Here is a 24,547-nt window from a genome sequence, read left to right as displayed (position 1 = left end):
GGTAGTCTCACCCAACTCCAATTTGTTTTTGCAATTTTATCAAGTTTATTGCAATGTTATTATAACAGATGAAACATTTGCCATGATGTTACCTTTGACTTTTTAATATTAAGTCAATATGTAGGCTAAAAAGGAACTAACTCAAGGGATGAACCAATGTGTCTACACACAACAGACAGCTTTGCAAATAGTAATAATAATTCAATTGTAGGTTTGTACACTTTGTTACTAGCAGCCTGTCACAAAAATACATAATTCGTTCCAATTTTTTCTGCTGAATCTATGAAAAATATCAGCGATAACAGTTTGACAGGCACAAAATAATATTTGCACACTAACAAGGTGACTCCCAAAGAGCTATTAGCAAAAACTTGACATATGTTGGCATGGTGAGCAGTGTGTCCTTATAAAACGTGATGAAACTGGGTAAGTGGAGACAAAAGAAGATGTGGCAGCCCCCCCCCCCCCCCCCCCCCCCCCCCCCCAAAAAAAAAACAGCAGATGAACAGCAACAGAAAATCATGTCCTTAAGAAATAGGTTCATCCAGCAAAGAACTGAAACAGGACCTGAGAGATGCATCACTGTTCACTGAAGCCTCATCAGAAATGGTCTCAGGGACAGGTGAAAGAAGCCATTTTTAGGGCAGGGACACAGGGAGAAAAGGCTGAGGTGTGCCAAATTACACAAGAAATGGACCAAAAATCAGAGGCAAAATTTGAAATTTTTGGTTCAAGTTGTTGCCAATATATACAAAGGTCAGGAGAGAAGTACAACAGTGAGTGACTACAGCCATCTCTAAAACACGGTGGAGGCTCTGTCACGGTTTGGGGCTGCATTTCAGCCAGTGGTGTTGGAGATCTTGTCAAAACTGATGGAATCTGGAATCTGTCTGAGCCACTCCTCTAGTTTAGGAGTCACTGCTCCAAGTGTTCCTATTACCACAGAGACCACTCTTACCTTCAGCTTTCACATCCTCTCCAGCTCTTCTCTGAGCCCCCGGTATTTCTCAAGCTTCTTGTGTTCCTTCTTCTTGATGTTGCTATCACTTAGCATTGCTACATCTATCACTAAGGCCATCTTCCTCTTGCTTGTCCACCACTACTATGCTGGTTTGGTTTTCTTGCTCCTCTTCTTTCTCAGGTTTCTGCTGCCTGAGGTGCTGAGCACATGATTCTTTGTGGCCATCTTCCTGATGTATTCATGGATCTTTATTGTTTCATCCAGGATAGTAGTTCTGACACTCACTAGTCCTCAGCCTCCTTCCTTCCACATAGTGTACAGTCTCAGGGTGCTGGGTTTGAGGTGAAGCCCTCTATGCACGGTATAAGGAGCTTTGATGTCAGTGGCTTCTATCGCCTCTTTTGGCCAGCTTATTAACCCAGCAGGGTATCTGATGACTGGCATGATGGCTGTAGGTGTTGATAGCCTGGATCTTGTTCTTCCCATTAGGCTGAGTCTTCAGAACTTGCCTTACTTTCTACAAGTACTTGGCAGTTGCAGCTTTCCTAGCGGCCTCTTCATGGTTCCCATTTGCCTGTGGGATTCCAAGGTACTTGTAGGGGTCCTCAATGTCTAAAATGTTGCCTTCTGGTAGTGTAATCCCCTCAGTTCTGACTATCTTCCCTCTCTGTTACCATCCGACTACACTTCTCCAGTCCAAATGACATTCCAATGTCACTGCTATGTCAGCCACTTCTTCTATCTGCCGGTGGTACATGCAATGCAGAGGCTTGTCCTTCCATGATGTTTCCTGTTCTTCGTCCTCTTCTTTCTCAGGTTTCGGGTGAGGTACTCACTAAGCACATGATCCTTTGTGGCCATCTTCCTGATGTGTTCGTGGATCTTCATTGTTTCATCTAGGACAGTGGTTATGACACTCACTAGTCCTCGGCCACCTTCCTTCCGCTTAGCGTACAGTCTCAGGGTGCTGGATTTGGGATGAAACCCTCCATACATGGTAAGGAGCTTTCTTGTCTTATCAGTGGTTTCCATCTCCTCCTTTGGTCAGCTTATTATCCCAGCAGGGGATCTGACAACTGGCAGGGCATAGGTGTTGATAGCCTGGATCTTGTTCTTCCCATTCAGCTAACTCTTCAGGACTTTCCTTACTCTCTGCAGGTACGTGGAGGTTGCAGCTTTCCTAGCGGCCTCTCCATGATTCCCATTTGTCTCTGGGATTCCAAGGTACTTGTAGCTGTCCTCAATACAGCTTGATGTCATCCATGTTGTGGAGGTGGCTGATTTTTCTCCATTCTGCATGTCGGTGTCCGTAGCCTGTCTGCAGAACAGCAATGGGGACAGAGCATCTCCTTGGTAAATCCAGCACTTGATGGTAACCTGTGAAATTGGCTTGAAGTTGCCCTCTAGTGTTGTTTTCCTCATCCCCACTGAGTCCCTGATTAAGGCTCTTAACTTCCTGCTGATCTTGTACAGTTCTAGGCATTTCAGGATACATGTGTGGCATTAAGTCACAGGCTTTCTTGTAATCAGTCCAGGCAGTGCACAGGTTGGTCAGTTTGCTCTTACAGTCTCGGGTGACTGCTCTATCTACCAGTAGCTGATGTTGAGCCAAGTGCCCATTCATCTTAGCCACTATGATGCCTGACAGGAGCTTCCATATTGTGATGAGGCAGGTTACTGGCCAATAGTTGGATAGGACCGGTCCCTTTTGGGGATCCTTGAGGATCAGGACTGCCCGGCCCCTCTCTTTCTCTCTCAACGTGTCTTTTTTGGGGGTACCATAATTTTTAAATAAATACATTTAAACTTTGAGAGAACAAACCAAAAAAAGAAAGTGTTTAGAGCAATATTCATACATTTTATTACCATACCATTATACTTCAGGATTAAGCAACATACAAAAAACAAAAAAATACAAAGTTCCTTTATTATTTTTGTAAGCAGTTCATTCAAATCCAGTCTCCACATCAGTTCTAATAGTTCAGTTTAACTCTGTGCTAACAGTGTTCAGTGGAATGAGGCTAAACATTGTGTTTAAAGTCAGTATAAATAACTCAGAAAGGCATCACATTATTATGGAAGGAAGAAAAGGTACAAATGTGGGTCCCAGACACATAAGGCAGAACTGGTTCATGATCACCACCACCTCACCTACACCTGATTATAATACTGATGGTATGGTGGTATTTCAGGGGCCCTTTCATCACACAGCTTAAGGGGAAAATTCAGTGACTTGAGTGTCTTTGTAACTGCTGGAGTGAACGTGAAGAACAAGTGGAAAAAGGAAAAGGAACACTCCAGACTTATCTCGACCAATCAGAAGCAGATTAACCCACAGTGTAGAGGGAGAGGTGGAAAGTTACAGAACACTGACAGTTTACATTTCCTCAGTATGGGTAAGTTGTACAACCTCTTCATTAGTTTATATGTTAGAGGTAAACCTGATAAACCCCAGCAGGATCAGTGATAAGGTCACACGATGCTACATAAAACACAGGCTTTAGTGGGTCAGTTGTTTCCTGTGTTAGCTTTCCACACATTTGCTACTTTACATTTCAGAGTAAATGTGAAAGTCAATGTGCCTCATTCAGTTTTAACAGAGAGCACACAACACAGACGTTACAGTTTTCAGTCAGACACACGACTCACTAATCTCAATGCTCCATCCAAACACTCATCACAGCTTCAGTTGTGGTTCTCTTGTGCTTTCAGTTGTTCGACAGTGTTTTTGCCACAGACTGGAGGACCTCCCTCTTCTCATAAAGGTACATCTGGGTCTCCCACAGCATGTCCACCAGGACTGCGTCACTCACCTCATCCAGCATCACCTCCTGAGACAGCTGAGGACTCAATCTGCACAGAGCACAATGGACACAGTGATTAGTAACCAAAAAAATAATGATCACTGAGAGTGCAGAGACACACACTAAAATACAGGAGAGATGTTGTTGTTCCAAAAAATAGATCTAAAAAATAAAAACACCCTTCAAATAAAAAGTTACCATTGACAGCTTTTGGAGCTGCGTGCTTCTTTTCTAATACACGCTTGCTTATAAGACAATACAGAACCGTGTATTACAACAGTCAGAGTGTGGGTGCTAATCTGATCACCTGCAGTCGAAACTGTTTACCCAATGAAATCATTTGATGATTTATGACTTTCTAGTAAAAATGAAACTCCAGCATTTGGTTCAGTTGCATTTCCTGTGTTTTGCTAAAGAGGAGATGCAACAAACGCTGATGGGCTGGTGGTGTTTTAAGGTCCACACATCACACGGTTTAAACGGACTCCAAAATTTAGTTGTATGAACTGACAGTTAAAATTACATAATTACTAAAAGGGTCTCAAAAGCTTTTCTTTTAAATATATAGATGCATATCTCCCCTCTGTCCCCAAAATGGTGATGCTGTCATTTTGTTACTGTGCATTTATTTGTTCTCGGGTTTCATGGAGAAATTAATGCAGCCAAACATGCATTAAAATGCTCGTTCTGCAATGACGGTGTAAATTAGGTAGATAAAGTGAAAAAAATGTAATATTCTTATTTGTTTTAAGGACAATTGAGGGGCTTAATTTCTGTCACCGTCAACGTGTTCTCTGCTTCTAGATGACTGACGCTGCAGATTTTACATGTAATGTATTCTTTGAGAGACATTTCTGTGTGAATAGTGTCAGAAAACACTGCATCTTAGAGGAACTAATGTTTTAAACCACGGCAGAGGAAGTGTCTGAGAATAACAGATATTCACAAGCTTTCCAAGATACAATGATGAGGCAAGCTGATACAGATAAAAGGCTGAGAAAAAAAGGCTGAGAAATGAGGAAGTATTAAAAGAGAAATAAACATGTTCATAGCTGCTGACCTGTGGTAGATCGTGTCGATCATTTCACACCACGCTCTGGCCCTGTCCACTGCGCAGCCATCAGAGTCGGTACACTGAGCAGTGGAATGAAAGAGACAAAGAAATACTTTAAAATACTTTTGTTAGAATGCCAATACATGGACAAATGTAAAATTTAAAAATCAACAAAAGTAGGAAAGAAAACTCTGACTAAATGATTAAGTTCAGAATCAGAATCAGAAGGTTTTTATTGCCATATGGGTGAACAGGTTCACAGCATTAGGAAATTGCTGCGGTACTTCGTGCTTACAGAAAAAAACAAATAAGTATAAAAACTATAAGACAATATACAAGTATACAAATTGCAAATATACAGAGATATTAGAGCTATAACTATAGCACAATATTACAAAATTACAAAATATACAGTGCAGAGACTAATTAAAAGATAGAAGAATGTAGACTATATTCCACTAATATGTACATCAGTGCAGTCAGACAGGTGCATAGACATAGGGTCATCAGCGTTTGTGGAGGGTGGTGGTAAAAGTCTTATGGTAATTGTTCATGAGTCCAACAGCAGAGGGGAAGAAACTGTTCTTATGGCGGGAGGTTCTGGTCCGTATGGACCGTAGCCTCCTGCCTGAGGGGAGAGGGTCAAAAAGTCTGTGCCCAGGGTGAGAGTGGTCGGCTGTGATCCGACCTGCACGCCCCAGTGTCCTGGAGGTGTACAGGTCCTGGAGAGATGGGAGGTTACAGCCAATCACCTTCTCAGCAGAGTGCACAACGCGCTGTAGTCTCTGTTTGTCCCTAGTGGTGGCTCCAGCGTACCACACAGTGATGGAGGAGGTGAGGATGGACTCAATGATGGCAGTATAGAACTGCACCATGGTCCTTGCTGGCAAGTTGAATTTCTTCAACTGCCGCAGGAAGTACATCCTCTGCTGGGCCTTTTTGATGACAGAGGTGATGGTGGGCTCCCACTTGAGGTCCTGGGTGATGGTAGTTCCCAGGAAGCGAGAAGAGTCCACTGTGGTGATGGGGGTGTCAGTCAGGATGATGGAGGGTAGAGGGGCTGTGTGCTTCCTAAAGTCCACTATAATCTCCACTGTCTTCTGGGCGTTCAGTACCAGGTTATTGTGGCTGCACCAGGACGCCAGACGTTTGACCTCCATCCTGTAGGCCGACTCGTCCCCGTCCGAGATGAGTCCGATGAGAGTCATGTCGTCTGCAAACTTAATAAGCTTGACAGACTGGTGGTCAGAGGTGCAGCAGTTGGTATACAGGGAGAAGAGCAGAGGAGAGAGGACACAGCCCTGAGGAGTGCCAGTGCTGATGGTCCGGGAGTCCGAGACATTCTTCCCCAGCCTCACGTGCTGCTTCCTGTTCGTCAGGAAGTCAGTGATCCACCTGCAGATGGGATCAGGCACGTTCATCTGGGACAGCTTTTCTTGGAGGAGATCAGGGATGATGGTGTTGAAGGCAGAGCTGAAGTCCACAAACAGGATCCTGGCGTAGGTTCCCTGGGAGTCCAGATGCTGTAGGATGAAGTGCAGAGTCAGGTTGATGGCGTCGTCCACAGACCTGTTGGCTCTGTAGGCAAACTGCAGGGGGTCCAGAAGGGGGGCTGTGAGGGACTTGAGGTGGGACAGCACCAGACGCTCAAATGACTTCATGACCACAGAAGTCAGTGCCACAGGTCTGTAGTCATTTAGTCCAGTGATCCTTGGCTTCTTGGGGACAGGAACAATGGTAGCGGTTTTAAAGCAGACAGGCACGTGGCAAGCCTCCAGTGAGGAGTTGAAGATGTTTGTGAACAATGGGGCAAGCTCGTTAGCACAGTGTCTCAGTGTGGCAGGTGAGACACCATCTGGACCTGGAGCTTTGCGAGCTTTGACACTCCTGAACTGCTTTAGCACCTGGTCCTCCTGAATACAAAAGACTGTGGGGGTGGGGGAGGAGGGGGACTCTGGGGTGGGAGTCCTTGATGATGTGGGCTTCTCTGAGGTGTGGGGAGTGGGGGAGGTTGGGGGGTGAATATTTGTGTTGGCTGTATTGTAGTTGGGACTGGTGGAGGTGTGAAGGCTGCTGAACTGACCATCAAAACGACAATAGAACTCGTTCAGTCTATTTGCAGTTTGTAGGTCGTCTGTGGAGTGGGGGGTTTTAGGCTTGTAGTTGGTAATCTGCCTAAAACCTTTCCATACAGAGGCCGCGTCGTTCTCTGAGATCTGCTGCTGTATATTCTCAGAGTGATGTGATCTAGCAGTGGCCACTTCCTTGCTAAACCTGTACTTGGCCTCTTTGTAGCAGTCTTTGTCCCCACTTTTAAAAGCCTCCCTCTTCTCTATTAAACAAGTAATCAGGGCACACTGCAACAATGGCCAGACAAACTAAAAAAGTGATGTACTCACGCAGTCCACCAGCATTTTGCCCAGCTCTTTGGCTCCTACAAAGGTTTTGGCGAGCTCCAGCGGGTTGGAGGGCCGGAATACATCCACAGAACTCACCACCACCTGAGGAGGTTTACCTGGAGACACACCGGAGTACATCCACAAAATGAGAGTGGGGAGCGGGACCTTAATCAGAGACACTGAACTCGAGTTAGCTTTTTGCAAACTGATAAGCATGTTTTCCTGTTTACCTCTGTGGAAAGAGAAGAATAAAGAGGAAAGGTGTCATTTCATCCACCCTGCTCCCTCGAGTTTAAAAATGTGCGTGAATCACAGTATATACATTTTTAATAACAGTCAAATATAATTTATATATAGAGCTACCGGCCACTTTGTCAAGCACACCTGTTCAACTGCTCATTAACACACATATCTATTATGGCCACAGTATCTTGTGATGGTTGCTTCCAGCAGGATAACACTCCATGTCACAAAGCTACAATAATCTCATATGGGCTTTTTGAACAAGACAATTCACTGCAGTCAAATGGCTCCACAGTCATTAGATCTCAATCCAAGAGAGCACCTTTGGATTGTGGTGGAACAGGAGATTCATATCACGGATGTGCATTCGACAAACCTGCAGCGACTGTGTGATGCCATCATGTCACTATAGACCAAAATCTCTGCAGAATGTTTCCAGCACCTTGATGAATCTTTACCACAAAGAATTAAGACAATTTTGAAGGCAAAACCGGGTCCAACGCAGTACTAGTAAAGTGTATCTGAGGCCCAGTTAATTGTTCCTTTAAGTGTTTGTTGTTTGGAAGAATGCAAAATGCTAACAATCACATTCAGTGTTCCCAAACAGGACATACGAGCTATCGATAGATACAACACATTCACTTCAGAAAAAGTCACAGTAACATTTTCACACACAATTAAACAGCTCACCTGTACCAAGGGAGACCACTATACCCAGTTTATTTATTTCCCTCTCATGGCCCTAAGAGAGACACAGATACAGAAGAAGCGATTTACAAATCCGCATGGGTTTAACTTGCAATAACTGCATAAAGGGAGGAAAGTAAATTCTGATTACCTACCTCAGCTTTTAAGGCCTTATTGTACTGATTGACTTCAGTCATGGCATCTAGAGTTGGGTTATTGGCCAGCAGCCCTCCATCCAGAAAGCGGCCCATTGGTCGGAAGTAGGTGGGAGCAGCGCCACTGGAGCGGGCAGCTCTCCATACAAGTTGTTCTAATATGGAAACAAGAATATGAGTGAGAAAATAATGCATATAAAACACAAGAACACTGTCTGTCTAAAATATTTTTAATTGTTTTTCATGACTTTCCAGAAGTTCCACCTGCACACATCCACACACCTTCATCTGTCACCTTCCTACGCTTTCTGGACGGCTCTTCTGTGTATCCTACTATCAACACATCCTCATCCTCCCATCCTGCAACAACACGGCTGGCACTCAGACAGTACGGGACAGGACTCCTTCACCATCAGGACACACACCGTTTTGTATTCACACACAGGGTTATTTTTCAGGTTTCGGTGCCTGAATGAACTGAAAGTACATAACTCTGAAACTTAAGATGTGGGCTCTGAAATTCCCTTTGGCGCCATCCAGTGGTGTGTTTAGTGCACTTCACTTTCAACACAACTCATGCTGTAGCACGACAAACACAACGGGTGTTGGGGATTTTTTTTTTATTACTATGATATTAGCAGTTATAGCATTCATTTATTCTTAGTAATAGTAGTCATACATACACTGGTATGATGTACAGTGTATACTTAAGTTAGAGCTCAGGCCTGTTATATTTACATTCATATTATGCATGAGGCCTTATATTCATCTATAATTCACATTATTTTATATTTCACTATATGAATGCACACCTTTTGAAATGTGACAACAGATTATCCTAATCATGATCAAAGTATTATGGGTGTTAAACACTTTAATTAGGAGGGTTAAGTGTGATTGTGACAGTATAAAAACGTCTCAAGTTTAGAGACGATCACATTATTGATTAGACCTGTCAGAGCTGTCACAAGGAGACGACTGTACTAATGACTAAGAGCTTCTCAAAACAGTTTGGCGAGGTGCCTGGAGGTCGTTCGGTGTGATGATCATATTTCAGAAGGGAGCAGATTTATGCAAACTGACAGGATCAAAGGGGAAGGCAGAGCTGGCTTTGACTTTATATATAAGTGAACACAAGGAGCACCCCCGGGAGTCTTCGTCTTATTAAAAATTACAGTCCAACAATGTCTGATGTACCTTGTGGGATGGTGAGAGGCTGGAATGTGGCAGTGGTGGTGTATGGGGGCTCTCTGCAGATGGATGGAGGGTCGTAGTTCCTGAAGATGTGAAGCTCACCTGGATGTCTGTCTGCCAGAACACTGGTTACCATCACCCTGTAAAAAAAAGAAAAGAAATGACTGGAACGTCACGCTGTCATAACAAAAGTTTGTCTGTTCTCTTTAACACTGGAAAATCAGCATTTGACCCAAAGATACACCAGGCTTCTAGCCAGCAGCTGATCGCCCGGCGCACCCCCATGCTGAGGTCGCTTTGTGCTGGGCTGAGAATTTCACCAGTTCCTTATCAGGACTCTTCTCTATGACTTCAATTAGCAAGCGGGTGTACACGCTCCAGATACCAGACTGTTTTTTTTAATTCTCTCGCCAGATCGCTGCACCACAGTATTATATCTCAGTGCAATTTGCGATCTACCACTGGGCACGGTCAGTTTCATTCACGATGTGCACTCGCTATCTCACAATGATCCTGTGCACGCTTGATTTCGCTGGGCTACAGAAAGCAAAATGGCGACCAGCGTGAACGCGATGGAGAAGAAGAGGAAAAAGGGAGCTCAAAGGACAATTTCAGGCTTCCTATTGAACATAAATTCCCAGAGAGCTGTGAGAGGCCTTGGAGAAAAAAAAAAAAAAAAACTACAGTTCCCTGATCAGATCGATAAAACACCTGGATTATAATGTTTTTGTTGTGTCTGCTTTTTACGTGATTTCTGCAAACCCATGGAAGCAAACTGCGCTCTGGGACATGTTCAATGTGAAATATGTAAGTGTAACTCTGCTGGTTTATATGCAGAAAGAATTATTGATCTAATAAGGTCCTGGGGGATCTCCTCACCAATTTGGACCAGGAAATCACTGACCTCCTGGACAGCCTGATGACAACGGACAGACTGAAACATAATGTCTCAGAGGTGTTCTGTTGGATTTAGGTCAGGCGAGCATGGGGGCCAATCAATGGTATCAATTCCTTCATCAGGAACTGCCTGCATATTCCCACCACATGAGGCCGGGCATTGTCATGCCTCCCCAGACCATCGCTGACCCACCACCAAACCAGTCATGCTGAACGATGTTACAGCAGCATAACGTTCTCCTCGGCTTTTCATGTCTGTCACATATTCGGGGTGAACCAGCTCTCATCTGTGAAAACACAGGGCACCAGTGGTGGACCTCCCAATTCTGGTATTCTATGGTAAATGCCAATCGGGCTCCACAGTGCTGAGCAGTGAGCACAGGGCCCACTAGATGATGTCGGGCCCTCAGGCCACACTGATGAAGTCTGTTTCTGATTGTTTGGTCAGAGACATTCACACTGATGGCCCGCTGAAGGTCATCTTGTAGAACTCTGTTCCTTCTTGTACAAAGATACCAGTCCTGCTAATGGGTTGAGGATCTTTAACAGCCCTGTCCAGCTCTCCCAGAGTAACTGGCTGTCATCTGGAATCTCCTCCATGCTCTTGAAACTGTGCTGGGAGACACAGCAAACCTTCTGATAATGGCATGTATTGATGTGACATCCTGGAGCAGGTGGACTACATGTGCAACCTCTGTACGGTCCAGGTATCACCTCATGCTACCAGTAGTGACACTGAATTTAGACAAATGCAAAATTTGTGGAAAAACGGTCAGAAAACATGAAGAGGGAAAAATGTCAGTGTCCTCCACCTGTAAAACCATTCCTGTTTTGGGGATTGTCTCATTGCTGCCCCTCTAGTGCACCTGTTGTTAATTTCATTAACACCAAAGCAGCTGAAACTGATTAACAACCCCCTCTGCTACTTAACTGACCAGTTCAGTATCCCAGAGGTTTAACTGACTGATGCTAAACTCTGGTTAAAAACTGTTCCTTTAATTTTTTGAGAAGTATATTTAAAAATGTGGCTTCAGATTTATTGTTTTTGTGTGTAGAGAGCCCTTGTACACATATCTAAGCAGGTCAGAAAAAACCTCAGAGAAAAATGAGGTGCTCCCAATTTAGCACAGCGGGTTAAAATCAGCTCAAAGGAGGGGGTATGTAAAACTGGGATATGACACTGTTACTATGAGCAGAAACACTGGCAAAAACACACTACCACAAGAAAAGGAATAAAGCAGTAAAATACTTAATAGGTGAGGAAGGCCTTTTTTAAGAATTTTAACACTTCTTTGTAGTGATGAGAAAATGAAGCTTTTGTGAAGCACTGAACCACTTGAACCAATTGTTTTGTAAATAGGTTCATTACTGGAAGCTTCAATTATAGCGCCCTCTCCTGGAAAAGTGCAATGTTTTCATCTACACACCTGCACGCACACGCTCACACACCTCAGTGATCTGAAGCATCTTTGCATTGTTTGAGGCACACACGTTATGACCAATTATCATGAGATCAGGTTCTATTTACAAATGAAGATGGATGAATGTGTGTGTTGTGTTATTGAGCAGAGTGCTGGGAAAACATGGCATTAACCAGGTGTGCTTGTGTAACTACCGCTTTAGCGTTAATCTTGATACGAGAGTGTCCATCATCACAGTGAAAGGACGAGCCAGCAAAGGTTGTCTTTAATTCATAACTCGGCAGGAACTGATGGCCATAACAACGCTAAAACTGTGCGAGTATGAACCTGGCTGACTGTCTCGCTCTCGCTCCTTCACTGGTAACCAGCGAATCACCAGAACCAGTCACATGATTCATTCAGAGAACGAAGCAGTTGCTGCTTCATACGTCATATGTCACGTGATTTTTTTCATCCTGAAGCAAGCTTTGAAGCAGTGGTTCTATGGAGTTGTAAGCCCAGGGTTCGAAGCACGTATCGAAGCTTCAGTTTCAAACTCTCATCACTACTTCTTTGCATTTTCCTGCCTGTTATCACATGTAGACATTTACCTGGGGAACTTAATGTCAGTCATCTTGGTGTTTTCTCCAAACTCTTTTTTGAGGAAGTCCTCCAGCGGCGCTGATTCATAGGGTCTTGACCCTTTGAACACTTGCTCCTTCATCCGAAAGTACAGGCAGCGCAAGTACTCCATGGATTTACCTACACACAGAGGAAATGCTTTATGGTTGTGACGGCATGCAGTAAAAACACTGAGCGCTGGAAAAGAAAATACAAACACACCATGAATTATAGCAAGGGCCAGGATCCCCCCAGTGCTCGTGCCAGCTACCCAGTCAAAGAGCTCTCTGATGGGTCTGCCTGCCTCTTTCTCCAGAGCGATCAGCATCTGGATCAGCACGAGGCCTTTAATGCCTCCACCATCAAGACACAACAGTCTGTCCATCCTGCAGGATAAGACAGAAGAAGAATGAACATGCATAAAGGAACATTAATAGAAATCATCAATCAGGTTTTTTACGTACGAGGGGTAAATGGCTTTAAAACCCACTCTAAGTACTTTGATTTAGTGATAAGCAGTGGTAGTAAGGTTGAGTGTTGTGTAGTAAAGTGTAAATCAGAACTGTTTCAACACTCATTTCAATACTCACCTTCTTTTTTCCATTTGGGGGCCGTCTAATTCAGACAGGCCTCTGCTCATTGCACCCACTGCAGCCCCCACATACAGGATGTCCTCAAATCCTAAAAGCCGATTACAACAGCTATTGGTACAGGAGCAGCACACAGCATCACTTTTGTGCATAAGTGATAGGAAAGGAATGAGGTCACCGGGATTTCTGCAAGAAGCATCTACAGGTAGCTTCACTATTTTTCTTTTAAAAAGAGCCATCACTGCCACAGTGTGGTGCTTTTGGGAACCTCACATTTCACAGAAAATTTAAATACTACTGGGTCCTAATTTTTTTTCATCATTTACTTTTTAAAAACATTATGATTAGTTTTTTTTATAATTTAAATGTAAGTAATTTAAATATGAAAGAACAATTCAATCCATGTCTTACATTATATTCAAGACAATTTAAGATTATACTAAATGAGCTCAAAATACAAACGACTAGAAAACTTAAACTATTCAGTAAATATTTAAAACAAAAAGAATAATGTGTATATTATTTATAGCTATGAGAAATAAGGGAAAAAAAACATTACACCCTGACAACACAAACTCAGACATTTTAAGTGGCAGAAAAATGGGAACAGACCCCTGAAGGTGAAGCAGAGGTGAGGGGGTGATGGAGTTACCTATGCCTTGAGGCTTGACCTTGTTGGAGATGGGAGGAGGAGGAGGACTGCCAGGGGAGGGAGGGAGGCAGCGCTGGACTCCTACACTACACAGCAAGTCCAGCAGTATCTTTCTATTAGGACCTTTCATGTTAATACACACACACACACACACACAAACACACACATACGCAGCAGCCAACAAGTTAGACATGCACACATGCCATAAAGGGCAGCGACAGGAAGAGAGGAAGCAAGAACATAAGCAAGCTGTTAGCAATCATCATGCATTTTCAAAATCAATAACTCAATACTCAATCAGTATACCATCATTTCTGCTGTGTGAGTGGCTTCCTACACATCCTCTTTATTTGCACAATTTAGCAATAATGTTGCTCTTTCAAAGAACTCAAAGTGAAATTTGAAACTTGACCCTATTAAATGTTTTTCTTTCCACAATGTGCATTAGATATTCTCAGTGGCATCTATCAGCTGCTAGCCACTATGAATACAAGTGAGCCTAATGTGCGTCACTCTGATGTGCTTTTTTTCTCTATACTGCAGATCGCAGCGGTAACGTGTACAGGAAGCTGCTTTAATGCTGCTAAATTTCTAAACTACAGCTGGCAGGCTTACCTTACAGGTGTCTTTCTGCCAAAACAATTGTGTGGTCAGAAAAATAATAACACCATAGTGCGATTAAATACGGCCTTTTAACCTTATTTCAAATCTGACACAACACAGGTGTCAAATGTTACTCAATTGCAGCGCTGCCCTCTAGTGTTCAGAAGCTGCATGTATCAAAGAAATGGGAAACAGTTTTTCCTATGTGATAATTTACAGTTTATTTTTACAGTTTATTTTCTGCTTCCTGGGACTCTAATCTAACTTAATCTAATCTCATCTTACATTAAAAGGCAGCAAAATCACAGATATTACAATATTACAACTTAAAAAAAAGCATGATCAAAGTTTTATAACCGTGCTGACTAAAGTCATGAAGCAATATATTTGCAATAGGAGCTGTAATATCATATAATATTAATATCCTGTAAGTTTATCAAATGGCAGATTAATTACATGCCAACCTGATCATCCACTGTTTCCACATGCTTTAAAATGAAACTACATGAGATCAAACATGTTTGTTAGGTCAGGCATAATAAACCCAGATTTTACTGTCAGCACGAGCAGTCCAAACTCAGACGTTTATGTTACAACTCATATGCCTTATGATTTAAAGCTTACACTTTCTCCTTCTCTCACTCGCTCTCGTTACCTTTGCTCGTGCGTGCAGCGATGAGTCCAGGTGTCTCTCCCAAGTCGTTGTGAATCTCCACATCAGCACCAAACACTATTAGAGCTTTGATCAACTCTATGCGATCCATCTGAACAGTCACAAAAAAATTAGCCTTTTTTTTAAAGCATACGCAATAAAGAATAAATAGAAAAATACAACCCAAAAAAGTTGGGATGCTTGAGGAAAATGTGAGACACTTCATTCACATATCTGTAAGAGATCATCGCTTTAACCTGAAAGACAACACTAACAATACTGATTACTCTTGTACACACACCTTCATGGCTAGATGCAGAGCTGTGTTTCCATCCTGGCCCTTCAGGTTGGCATTCGCTCCGTGGGTGAGCAGCACCATGGCCGCCTCAAAGCGACCCTTCTTGGTCAAAATGTGGAGGGCACTCTCTCCGGTCTTACTGAGGTAGTTCACTTCACAGCCATGCTCCAGCAGCATGCGACACATCTGCCACAGAGAAAACGAGACGGCAAACATTAAGTTAGTCTGTGGCTCTGTGTTAATCCCTGACGGGAGTCTTAATTTGAAGGACCAGAGGATGCACAGCCAACCATCACTGGCATGCAGCTGTGCATAGATTTATTCAGGATTAAAGGTTGTTGTCGAACAGTCAAAGAGTACTTCGACACGCACGTTTCTCAGGATGTATACAAACAGTGCAAAAAAAATGCATCATTATGGATTTCTAAACACCACATGACGTAGTACTTCTAACCTCTGCGGTTTTAGCCCAGTGGAGAGGCGTCCCTCCATACAAAGAGTCCTCTGCCTGGAGCTGGTTTGGATCTGCTTTGAGGATCTCCTCCACACAACTAACAGACAAATGCAAAATTTTGAAAAAAGAACATTTACCATGTGCTACACTCTTTGTTGCATTTCAAATCATTTTCACTCTCATACGTTACAGACAGAATTCTATTTTTAGAGGCAGGTCCAAAAGGAGAGCCAGAGAAACTGCTCCCTTCTTAATGAGGAAAATGCAGCACAAATTATGCTGATCTGCAGCTATAAAAATAACTCATGCTGTAATTCTCTGTCCTTTCTTCCACTCACCCCTTCTCACTGTATTTCATGGCGCTGTGGATGGGGTAACCTGTACCACCAATGACATCACACTTGGCCCCACCCCCTAACAGGGCCTTGACAGACTCCACACGGCCAGTACGGCAGGCCACGTGGAGCGGCGTCTCCCCATTGCTGTTGAGTTCGTTCACACCAGAGCACAGCCGCGAGCACAGGACCTGGATGAGGAGAGAACGGCGAGAAAGATAACAGCAGAGGATCCGAGCGGCTCTACCTGACCTGACTGAATGATGCAATAAAACTCTTTGCACATTTAACTGCTATCTTGCTTCAGCTGAGTCGCACCTGGATGATTACAGAAGAGTCGTGCTTGGCGGCGTAGTGTATGGGTGTCTCTCCGCTGCGGTCTTTGATGTCAGTACGAGCTTGGCTTTCCTCCAAAAGCTCCTTCACACATGTCACGTCACTTCGCTCACATGCCAGGTGCAGTGGCGTCTGACCCGATGCGTCCCGAGCATTGATCTGACTGGAGACGCAAAGATTTCAAGTTGAGGTTAAAGGAGTTCTGCACACTTAAGTAACCACTGTGTGTTTTAGTCAATAAACTTTCCTAAGCATGTTTTTATTCCCTAAATTCTTCAGTTCTAAGTTTTGCAATCATATCAGTAAAGCATAAGAGCTGGCCAGCAGAGTTTGCTTTTAAGCAGACTTGTGTTATTGTCATGTTGGTCAAGGAAGGACAGCCCTTTCCTGTTTGTCCATTTACATTCCAGCAACTCGTTTTGCTTTGGATTTCCTCTTTATGTTGTCTTTGTGTCCTGATTGTGTCTTTTACATTAAACTTCCCAGCAACACTTATGGAAAACGATTTTGAGGCTGAATCTTTTTGCAACTGAGTGAGCCTGGAGTAAAACTTTAACAAAGATGGTTGCAATTAAATGTCCACTAACAGATTAACTGCATCAAGCAGCTTTCAAGTGTGACTCAAAATGACTCAAAAGTCCGGTTTTATAGTAATAATACAGAAACGCTTCCCAAAAGACAGCAATTTAAAAAAAAACGCAGAAGCACATCAGCACAGAAAACGGTGGAAAAAATAGGATAAAACTATAATCAACAATGAACATTATTATGAGGAAAAAAAAAAAAAAAAACACTGCCCCATGGTCCCCTACCTATAGCACATTTGATTATTACTATGTTAGTGAAATCCAGTTGCTGTGTCAGGTAAAAAAAGAAACAAATAAAAAAACATTAAAAGAAAATAAAAGAAATCACTGCAAAATACAAGACACTCTTTGAAATTACTTGTATCTAATGAGCTATAAGCTTCAACATCACCATATATAAACCAATTAAATAATCAATATTGCACTGGATTCATTCAGCTGGCGCTCTCTTCCTCACTAAAAAGGCATGTCCCTGAGGAAGAGGATATACAATATAAACCTCTCTTCATTCAGCAGTATATTAATGCACTTATCCATCTCTCAATACCATACATATGAGCATGCACTTTGAAGTGTGAGAAGTACTGTTGTCTGGCATTTTACCCAATAATCTAATAATAAATAAAAATTAATCACAGACTCATTGAGACTCGAGCCACCACTGCCTAAAAATCAGTATGGGCCATCTTACCTCTGGACGTAGTTATGTTTGAGACACTCCCTCAGGCCTGTTTCAACAGCAATGTGGGCGGAGCTCCAGTCCGGGTGGGCACGGATGCAGTCCACGATTGGCTGTGTCGACTCAGACTTCAGAAGAAGCGTCTCATAGAAAGGTCGGAGTTTGAGGGCGTACTGCGGGAACCAGTTCATGGCATCTTCCTCTGACACCACCTGAAACAGCCTGCAGATAGTGCGATGGTTTCACTCGGGTTTCACAAGAAGTGCAAAGACTTTTTGATCTATTACAAAAACTCTGGTAATGTGATATTAATGTACTACTAGATGAATAAGAATAAGTACTTTATTATTCCACAGAGCTTATTTCTCATATTCATTGGTTGCCTTCCCTTCCAAAAGTTCCTTTTGCTTAATGCTTTTTAAAATGTTTTTTTTTACTTACTGCATGCAAAGAAAACTTTTTTCCTACAATAAATATGCAACTCTGTCTCCAAACTGCTCAACCTGAGCTGTTTCTCTGTTAAACTCATTTCTAAACCTGTCCCTGCTGATCACCCCCAACAAGAATCTAGTAAACTAGTAATATTTGACAGGTTTGGTTTCAGTTAAAGCTCATTTTAAGGCCTTCTTTCTAGCTTTCTTCAAGCCTGCCTCTCAGATCTGTAGCCAAGTAGTAACATCCAGAGCTCAAAAGTTATGCCAGCACAGATGTACCAAAGTCTGGAGCTTTGCAAGTGGCAATATGAGGCCAACTCCAAAAGCAGGTCAGCTCCCATAGATGCCCAACTTTAACAGCAGAAAGAAATAAACATGTTTACAGCCTGGTATATTAAAAGCTTTGGTCCCCATAGATAATCCTTCCCTTCATAACAACTGTTCATGTTAAAGTGACGATTTATTAGGGCTTAAAGTTAGGGGTGAGGGTACTTTGACTGCCAAGTGTGACACCACAGGACACTGCAGCTTGCTTTTGCCCCTCACTTCTGCTAATATGAAGCACAGACCTGAACCTCTCTCCTGTGTTTGTGGTCTTGATGCCTTTAGGAGCATTTTTTTTTTTTATGGAATTATCTGACAGGGTCTGGTGTGCTTTGAGTTGTAATAACAAACTGTCCAAGAAGTCTCAACTCGTATTTTATTTGTATGTGACTTTGCATTAAATATCAGATGAATGTATACTTTATAGATGCAGCTTCCTAACCAAAATTGCTAATTATTCGCTGATATAGTACTTGAGGCTCTTGTCTAATTGTGGTCAGTTATGGTGCCAAAAAAAAAACAATGCAGTGGATGTCAAAATGCTAATGCTGAAGGTTGAAAACAGGGCTTCATAAACCGATGGATGATGTCACAGTTGCTATATCCATCCTTTATATACAGTCTATGTCTATAACTGACTGCTATTTGCTGTGTAGCTGATAAAATAAAAGGCTTTGGCTGAGCTGCCTGTTTGTGTGATGGTCTTTAACAGTGAGGCAGACTTAACCAGTAAGATGACACAGGATGAGATGAGTAACCATGTAAGAGTTGATAAAAGCACAGACCAAAGCTGCTAAAAAAAAGCTGACAATGAACTTTTAAAGACGTATTAGACTGTTGAGCAATGCAAATAAGACACAGGCCACTGTACTGACGTGATCAATACAGACCTCAAAGCCACATTCGGTGTCTCAGGGCACATGAGCAGACAGTCCCACGACTGCGTGTTTTTGTACAGGACTATGCGTCCCTCCTCTTTCAATTTCACTTTCCCCCCTCCTCCATAGTCAGACAGCGGCACATCTCGGACCCGGTAGGGGTTGACGAAGAGGGTCGACACAGAGGAGACCGTGTCCAGCAGCCGGCCTAGGAACTGCATTGTTACCTGAGAACACAGCGGGAGGATTGAAACAGTAGTAATGCTCGGCTCTGCCCCACTTTAAACAGCTCTCTTAAGTCTACATCAGCCTGTAGTATTACTGTCAACATTATAATGAATTATTTATTTTCTCCCCCGGACTGCATGTTACAATAGAAGCAGCATGTGTGATATCTAAGAGTTTACATATGATGCCTGCTGTTTCTAATTCATGGAGAGACAAGTGTAGACAAGTCCTCTATCGGCTGCATATAAGCGCTATAGTACCGTTATTATTAGCAGCTGGGTGAAGGTTAGCCCTCTCACCACATCCCGTCACACTCCATCACCTCCTCTGCTAATAAGAACTGACTATGAATGACAGTAGTTCTCATCTGAATCGTGAATAACCGGCTCCGTTCACGCTGCTCATTCATGACTTTCAGGTTATCTACAATCAGTTAGACAACATACCAAAGCTAAAGCCGGAGCCAGCGAACACTATAAGCGAAACTCCGTTTTTAGTTGATGCTTTTTATCCCAAAACCATTCAGAGCCCAAGGAATGAAGTTAGTAAGCTACACGTCAAGTGTAGTTAATCGCATTAAGTAGTATAAAGCAGCCTGCAGCTACCTTCTTACCTGCTAGTGGCTCTCTGTGCCGACTGCCTGACTTCTGACAGATACGTCAATGACCACCTCCCTGCAACCAACCCTGCTACAGGGCTTAATCGACGTGAGCTGGTCCAATAAAAGCTCAAGGACGAGGAATGCTTGTAGAATGGGCGGGGCGTAGAAAGTCTCACCAACAAAGACACGACTTTTGACCGACCAAGAAGAATGACACAGTCCTTATATAAGTGAGTTAAGGCACGTGGGGAACTAATTCACTAATGTTTCCATTAATTTAAATTAATTTTTGACCAATACTGGTGTTCGTATTAAAACTTTGCATTAATGCCAGCTTGTATGGCCTAACAGGTTGTTTCTGCCCTCTCTGGATTTTTACCTGATTTGACACACCTGTGACAGGCAATGCATACCAGTTATTTTGTCTTTTGTTAAATAGGGTTAAAAGTTTTTGTTTGTTTCATTTTTGTTGCTGTGATTAGAATACAGTTAGGAATATAGACCAGTTTTGGTTTTTTTTTAAATAAATAAATGTATCCACCCTCTACCCTGTAAGGGCTCTGGGGCTCTACATCTAAACATCTAAAGCAACATCACCTATTGGTTTTGATCCTCTTGACATTTGGCCTTGTACTTACCAGATAAGTTAAAACTGAAAGCTGTGGGAATCTTTAGTACAATCATAAGCTAAACAAAAGTCAGCCTGTCACTCCTTTAACAACACTCCCTTAATTACACAATATTTAAGACCTTAATGCATACCAGTCACATATACACACACAATAAAATGAAGAAAACACGTGATCATCGCAGCATAACAGTAAGGAAGGGATACCAGTCAGTCCAGTTAGGAATAACAAACCATTGTGATACCAGGTGAACTGGAGTGGCAACAAGACAACCTCAAATAGGGAATGGTTTTGCAGGTGATGGCCACAGACCACACCTCTCCTTATCATTCCTGACTGATTTTTCTCTAGTTTTGATTTTTGTTAGCGTCCTTGTCAGTGCTGGCAGCAGGACACAGTACCTGCAGCCAGTTCAGGTTGTACAGGTACAGTAGTCTAGCTCCTAAAGGATGGCACATCCATACTTGCCACTGCAAGAAGGTTTGCTGTGTCTCCCAGCACAGTCTTAAAAGTGTAAAGGAAATACCAGGAGATGGACTGTTACATAAAGACAGTTGAAGAGGGGATCAACCCAGCAGCAGGACAGGAATCTGCTCCTTTGTGCAAGGAGGAACAGGAGGAGCGCCGCCAGAGCCCTACAGAATAAACTCCAGTGGGATGCTCACATGCATGTTTCTAACCAAACTGTCAGAAACAGACTCCATGAGGGTCATATGAATACCCAGTGTCCTTTAGTGGCACCTTTGCAGAGATCCCAGCACCATGCAGCTCGACTGGCATTCACCCAAGAACAGCAGATCAGACAGGCCTGCCACTGCCGCTCCGTTTCCTTCACAGATAAGAGCAGTTTCAAACTGAGCACATGTGACAGACCTTAAAGGCTCTGGAGACTCTTTAAGGTCTAGTGAACTTTTTTGCTGCCTGCAACGTCATCCAGCATGATCGGTTTGGCAGTGAGTCAGTGATGCCCTGGGGAGGCATATCCTAAGAGCAGGGGTGGCCAATTCCAGGCCTCGAGAGCCCCTGTCCTGCAGGTTTTAGATGTGTCTCTGCTTCAACACACCTGAGTCAAATACAGAAGTCATTAGCAGGACTCTGGAGAACTTCACTGTATACTGAGGAGGTAATTCAAGAATCAAGAAGACTTTATTGTCATATATATGTAAACATATAATGAAAACATATAATGAAATTTGCGTTCCAGAACACCCATCCAAGAGAAATACAAAAAACAGAAGCAAACAGGGGGGACAGGTGTCTGAGGTCGTGCAGCCGTTGCCAGTGCTACCTTTATCAGTCCCAGAAAAGGAAACAACACACATCATGGGGTAGTTAGGTTAAAAAAAGAGTCATCTGGTACGGTGCTCGACATGAGCACCATACCAGGGTCCAAAAAAAACCACCTTAGCAAAGCATATTTGCACATTTAAAGCTAGGATAGCAATATGGTCGGGGAAGGGAGGGGGCAGGAGGGGATGCAGACGGAGACGAAAGGGTCAGGGCATTGTGGAGCCAGATGCCAGCTCCTAGCCAAAACAGTTCGCTGATAGTGATGGAAGTTCATCAGCGGCCGAGGTACACCAGATCCAGCTTCACAAATCACAAAGAGGGCTGAGGGGAAGAGCGACCGTCACACATAGCCCTGGAGAGATATGATTGCCAGCCCAAGGCCTAGGGAGCCGAATTCCTGATAATGCAGATGTTTTTTTTTCCAACAGCCTTCAGTCTCACCCATTCAGTAATCCAATATTCCAAATTCGTTAGTTACCGTCCTCACTGTGCAGAACCGAACTTTACGTGCAGAACCGAACCGAACACACCTGAATCAGCCATTTGATTCAGGTGTGTTGGATCAGGGACACATCTAAAACCTGCAGGACACCGGCTCTCGAGGCCTGGAGTTGGCCACCCCTGCCCTAGAGGGTCGCACAGTGTAAGTAACTCCCAGATGATGAAGGCACTGATGCTATTGTTCCTCTCATTTTTTGAGCAGTGTATAAAAATTCACCTCTGATAGGAGGAATAGAGACCAATGACTTTTTCACATTTTTTCCCTTTATTTTTTGATGTTAAGATGATCCCTTGAACATGCAAATATGGGGATTTAAATTTTTTTAAAGTGAGCCTGAAGTAAAAATTTGTGAAACAGTAGTTTACAGCACTTTTTAAGCCCCACAATTTACTGTAGTCATTTTGATTCTGTCATAAATATTTTGGCCACTAAAGGATGCATACCTATTAGAGGTGGGAATCACCGGACACCCCACAATATCACAATATTATTGCAATATTTGACACATGACACAATGATTTTGAACATTTTGCAATATTCTGAGTATTGCAATAGCATAGTGATTGGTCACCTTTTAGATAGATAGATAGATAGATAGATAGATACAGTGGCTTGCAAAAGTATTCATACCCCTTGAACTTTTCTATATTTTGTCACATTACAACCACAAACAAATATATTTCACTGGAATTTAATGTGAAAGACCAACACACAAACATTTTTTACAAATAAAAAACTGAAAAGTGCAGTGTGCAAAAGTATTCAGCCCCTCTGAGTCAATACTTTGTGGAATCACCTTTTGCTCTAATTACAGCTGCAAGTCTTTTAGGGTATGTTTCCACCAGCTTTGCACATCTAGAGACTGAAATTTTTGCCCATTCTTCTTTGCAAAACAGCTCAAGCTCAGTCAGATTAGATGGAGAGCGTTTGTGAACAGCAGTTTTCAGATCTTGCCACAAATTCTCGATTGGGTTTAGGTCTGGACTTTGACTGGGCCATTCTAACACATGAATATGTTTGGTTTTAAACCATTCCATTGTAGCCCTGGCTTTATGTTTAGGGTCGTTATCCTGCTGGAAGGTGAACCTCCGCCCCAGTCTCAAGTCTTTTGCAGACTCAAACAGGTTTTCTTCCAAGATCGCCCTGTATTTGGCTCCATCCATCTTCCCATCAACTCTGACCAACTTCCCTGTCCCTGCTGAAGAGAAGCAGCCCCAGAGCATGATGCTGCCACCACCATATTTGACAGTGGGGATGGTGTGTTCAGAGTGATGTGCAGTGTTAATTCTCCGCCACACATAGCGTTTTGCATTTTGGCCCAAAAGTTCAATTTTGGTCTCATATGACCAAAGCACCTTGTTCCACACGTTTGCTGTGTCCCCAACATGGCTTCTGGCAAACTGCAAACGGGACTTTTTATGGTTTTCTTTTAACAATGGCTTTCTTCTTGCCACTCTTCCATAAAGACCACATTTGTGCAGTGCACGACTAATAGTTGTCCTGTGGACAGATTCCCCCACCTGAGCTGTAGATCTCTGCATTTGGTCCAGAGTCATCATGGGCCTCTTGGCTGCATCTCTGATCAGTGCTCTCCTTGTTTGGCCTGTACAGTAGGTTTAGGTGGACGGCCTTGTCTTGGTAGGTTTACAGTTGTGCCATACTCTTTCCATTTCCGGATAATGGATTGAACAGTGCTCCGTGAGATGTTCAAAGCTTGGGAAATCTTTTTATAGACCTAAGCCTGCTTTAAACTTCTCCACAACCTTATTCCTGACCTGTCTGCTGTGTTCTTTGGACTTCATGATGCTGTTTACTCCACAATATTCTCTTAACCAACCTCTGAGGCCGTCACAGAGCAGCTGTATTTGTACTGAGATTAGATTACACACAGGTGGACTCTTTTTAGTCATTAGCAGTCATCAGGCAACTTCTGAATGCAATTGGTTGCACTCAGAGAAAAGGGGGCTGAATACTTTTGCACACCACACTTTTCAGTTTTTATTTGTAAAAAATGTTTTGAATCATGTATAATTTTCTTTCCACTTCACAATTGTATACCA

At 43.0% G+C, this 24,547-nt stretch overlaps 1 protein-coding gene across 2 annotated transcripts; it reads right to left on the bottom strand.

Moving 5' to 3' along the window:
• Positions 1-2,798: 2,798 nt before the first annotated feature.
• On the bottom strand, positions 2,799-20,131 carry pla2g6 (phospholipase A2, group VI (cytosolic, calcium-independent)). 2 transcript variants are annotated; one of them, XM_030738296.1, is made up of 19 exons: positions 20,079-20,131; positions 19,250-19,464; positions 17,614-17,823; positions 16,318-16,498; positions 16,003-16,190; positions 15,665-15,761; positions 15,214-15,396; positions 14,916-15,024; positions 13,658-13,780; positions 13,006-13,096; positions 12,638-12,801; positions 12,406-12,556; positions 9,501-9,637; positions 8,586-8,663; positions 8,304-8,458; positions 8,152-8,203; positions 7,219-7,334; positions 4,826-4,899; positions 2,799-3,814 (listed from the first exon to the last, which is right to left on the bottom strand). In XM_030738296.1, the coding sequence occupies exons 2-19, from the start codon at positions 19,456-19,458 to the stop codon at positions 3,670-3,672; spliced, it is 2,463 nt and encodes an 820-aa protein (XP_030594156.1). In that variant the 5' UTR covers positions 19,459-19,464; positions 20,079-20,131; the 3' UTR covers positions 2,799-3,669. The 2 variants fall into 2 exon arrangements, with proteins under 2 accessions (XP_030594156.1, XP_030594236.1); XM_030738376.1 differs by lacking the exon at positions 8,586-8,663.
• Between the last annotated feature and the right edge of the window lie 4,416 nt (positions 20,132-24,547).

The sequence above is a fragment of the Archocentrus centrarchus genome, chromosome 1, assembly GCF_007364275.1.
Source record: "Archocentrus centrarchus isolate MPI-CPG fArcCen1 chromosome 1, fArcCen1, whole genome shotgun sequence".
NCBI lineage: Eukaryota > Metazoa > Chordata > Actinopteri > Cichliformes > Cichlidae > Archocentrus > Archocentrus centrarchus.
This window is presented reverse-complemented; position numbering and strand designations above follow the sequence as displayed.

Coding starts and splice junctions, on each gene's coding strand:
- pla2g6 (XM_030738296.1), bottom strand. CDS start 19,458: ATGCAGTTCCTAGGCCGGCTGCTGGACACGGTCTCCTCTGTGTCGACC. Junction 15,397..15,664: donor ACTGGGCTAAAACCGCAGAG/GTTAGAAGTACT, acceptor TCTCTGTGGCAG/ATGTGTCGCATGCTGCTGGA. Junction 8,664..9,500: donor GCCTCTCACCATCCCACAAG/GTACATCAGACA, acceptor GTGTTGTTGCAG/GATGGGAGGATGAGGATGTG.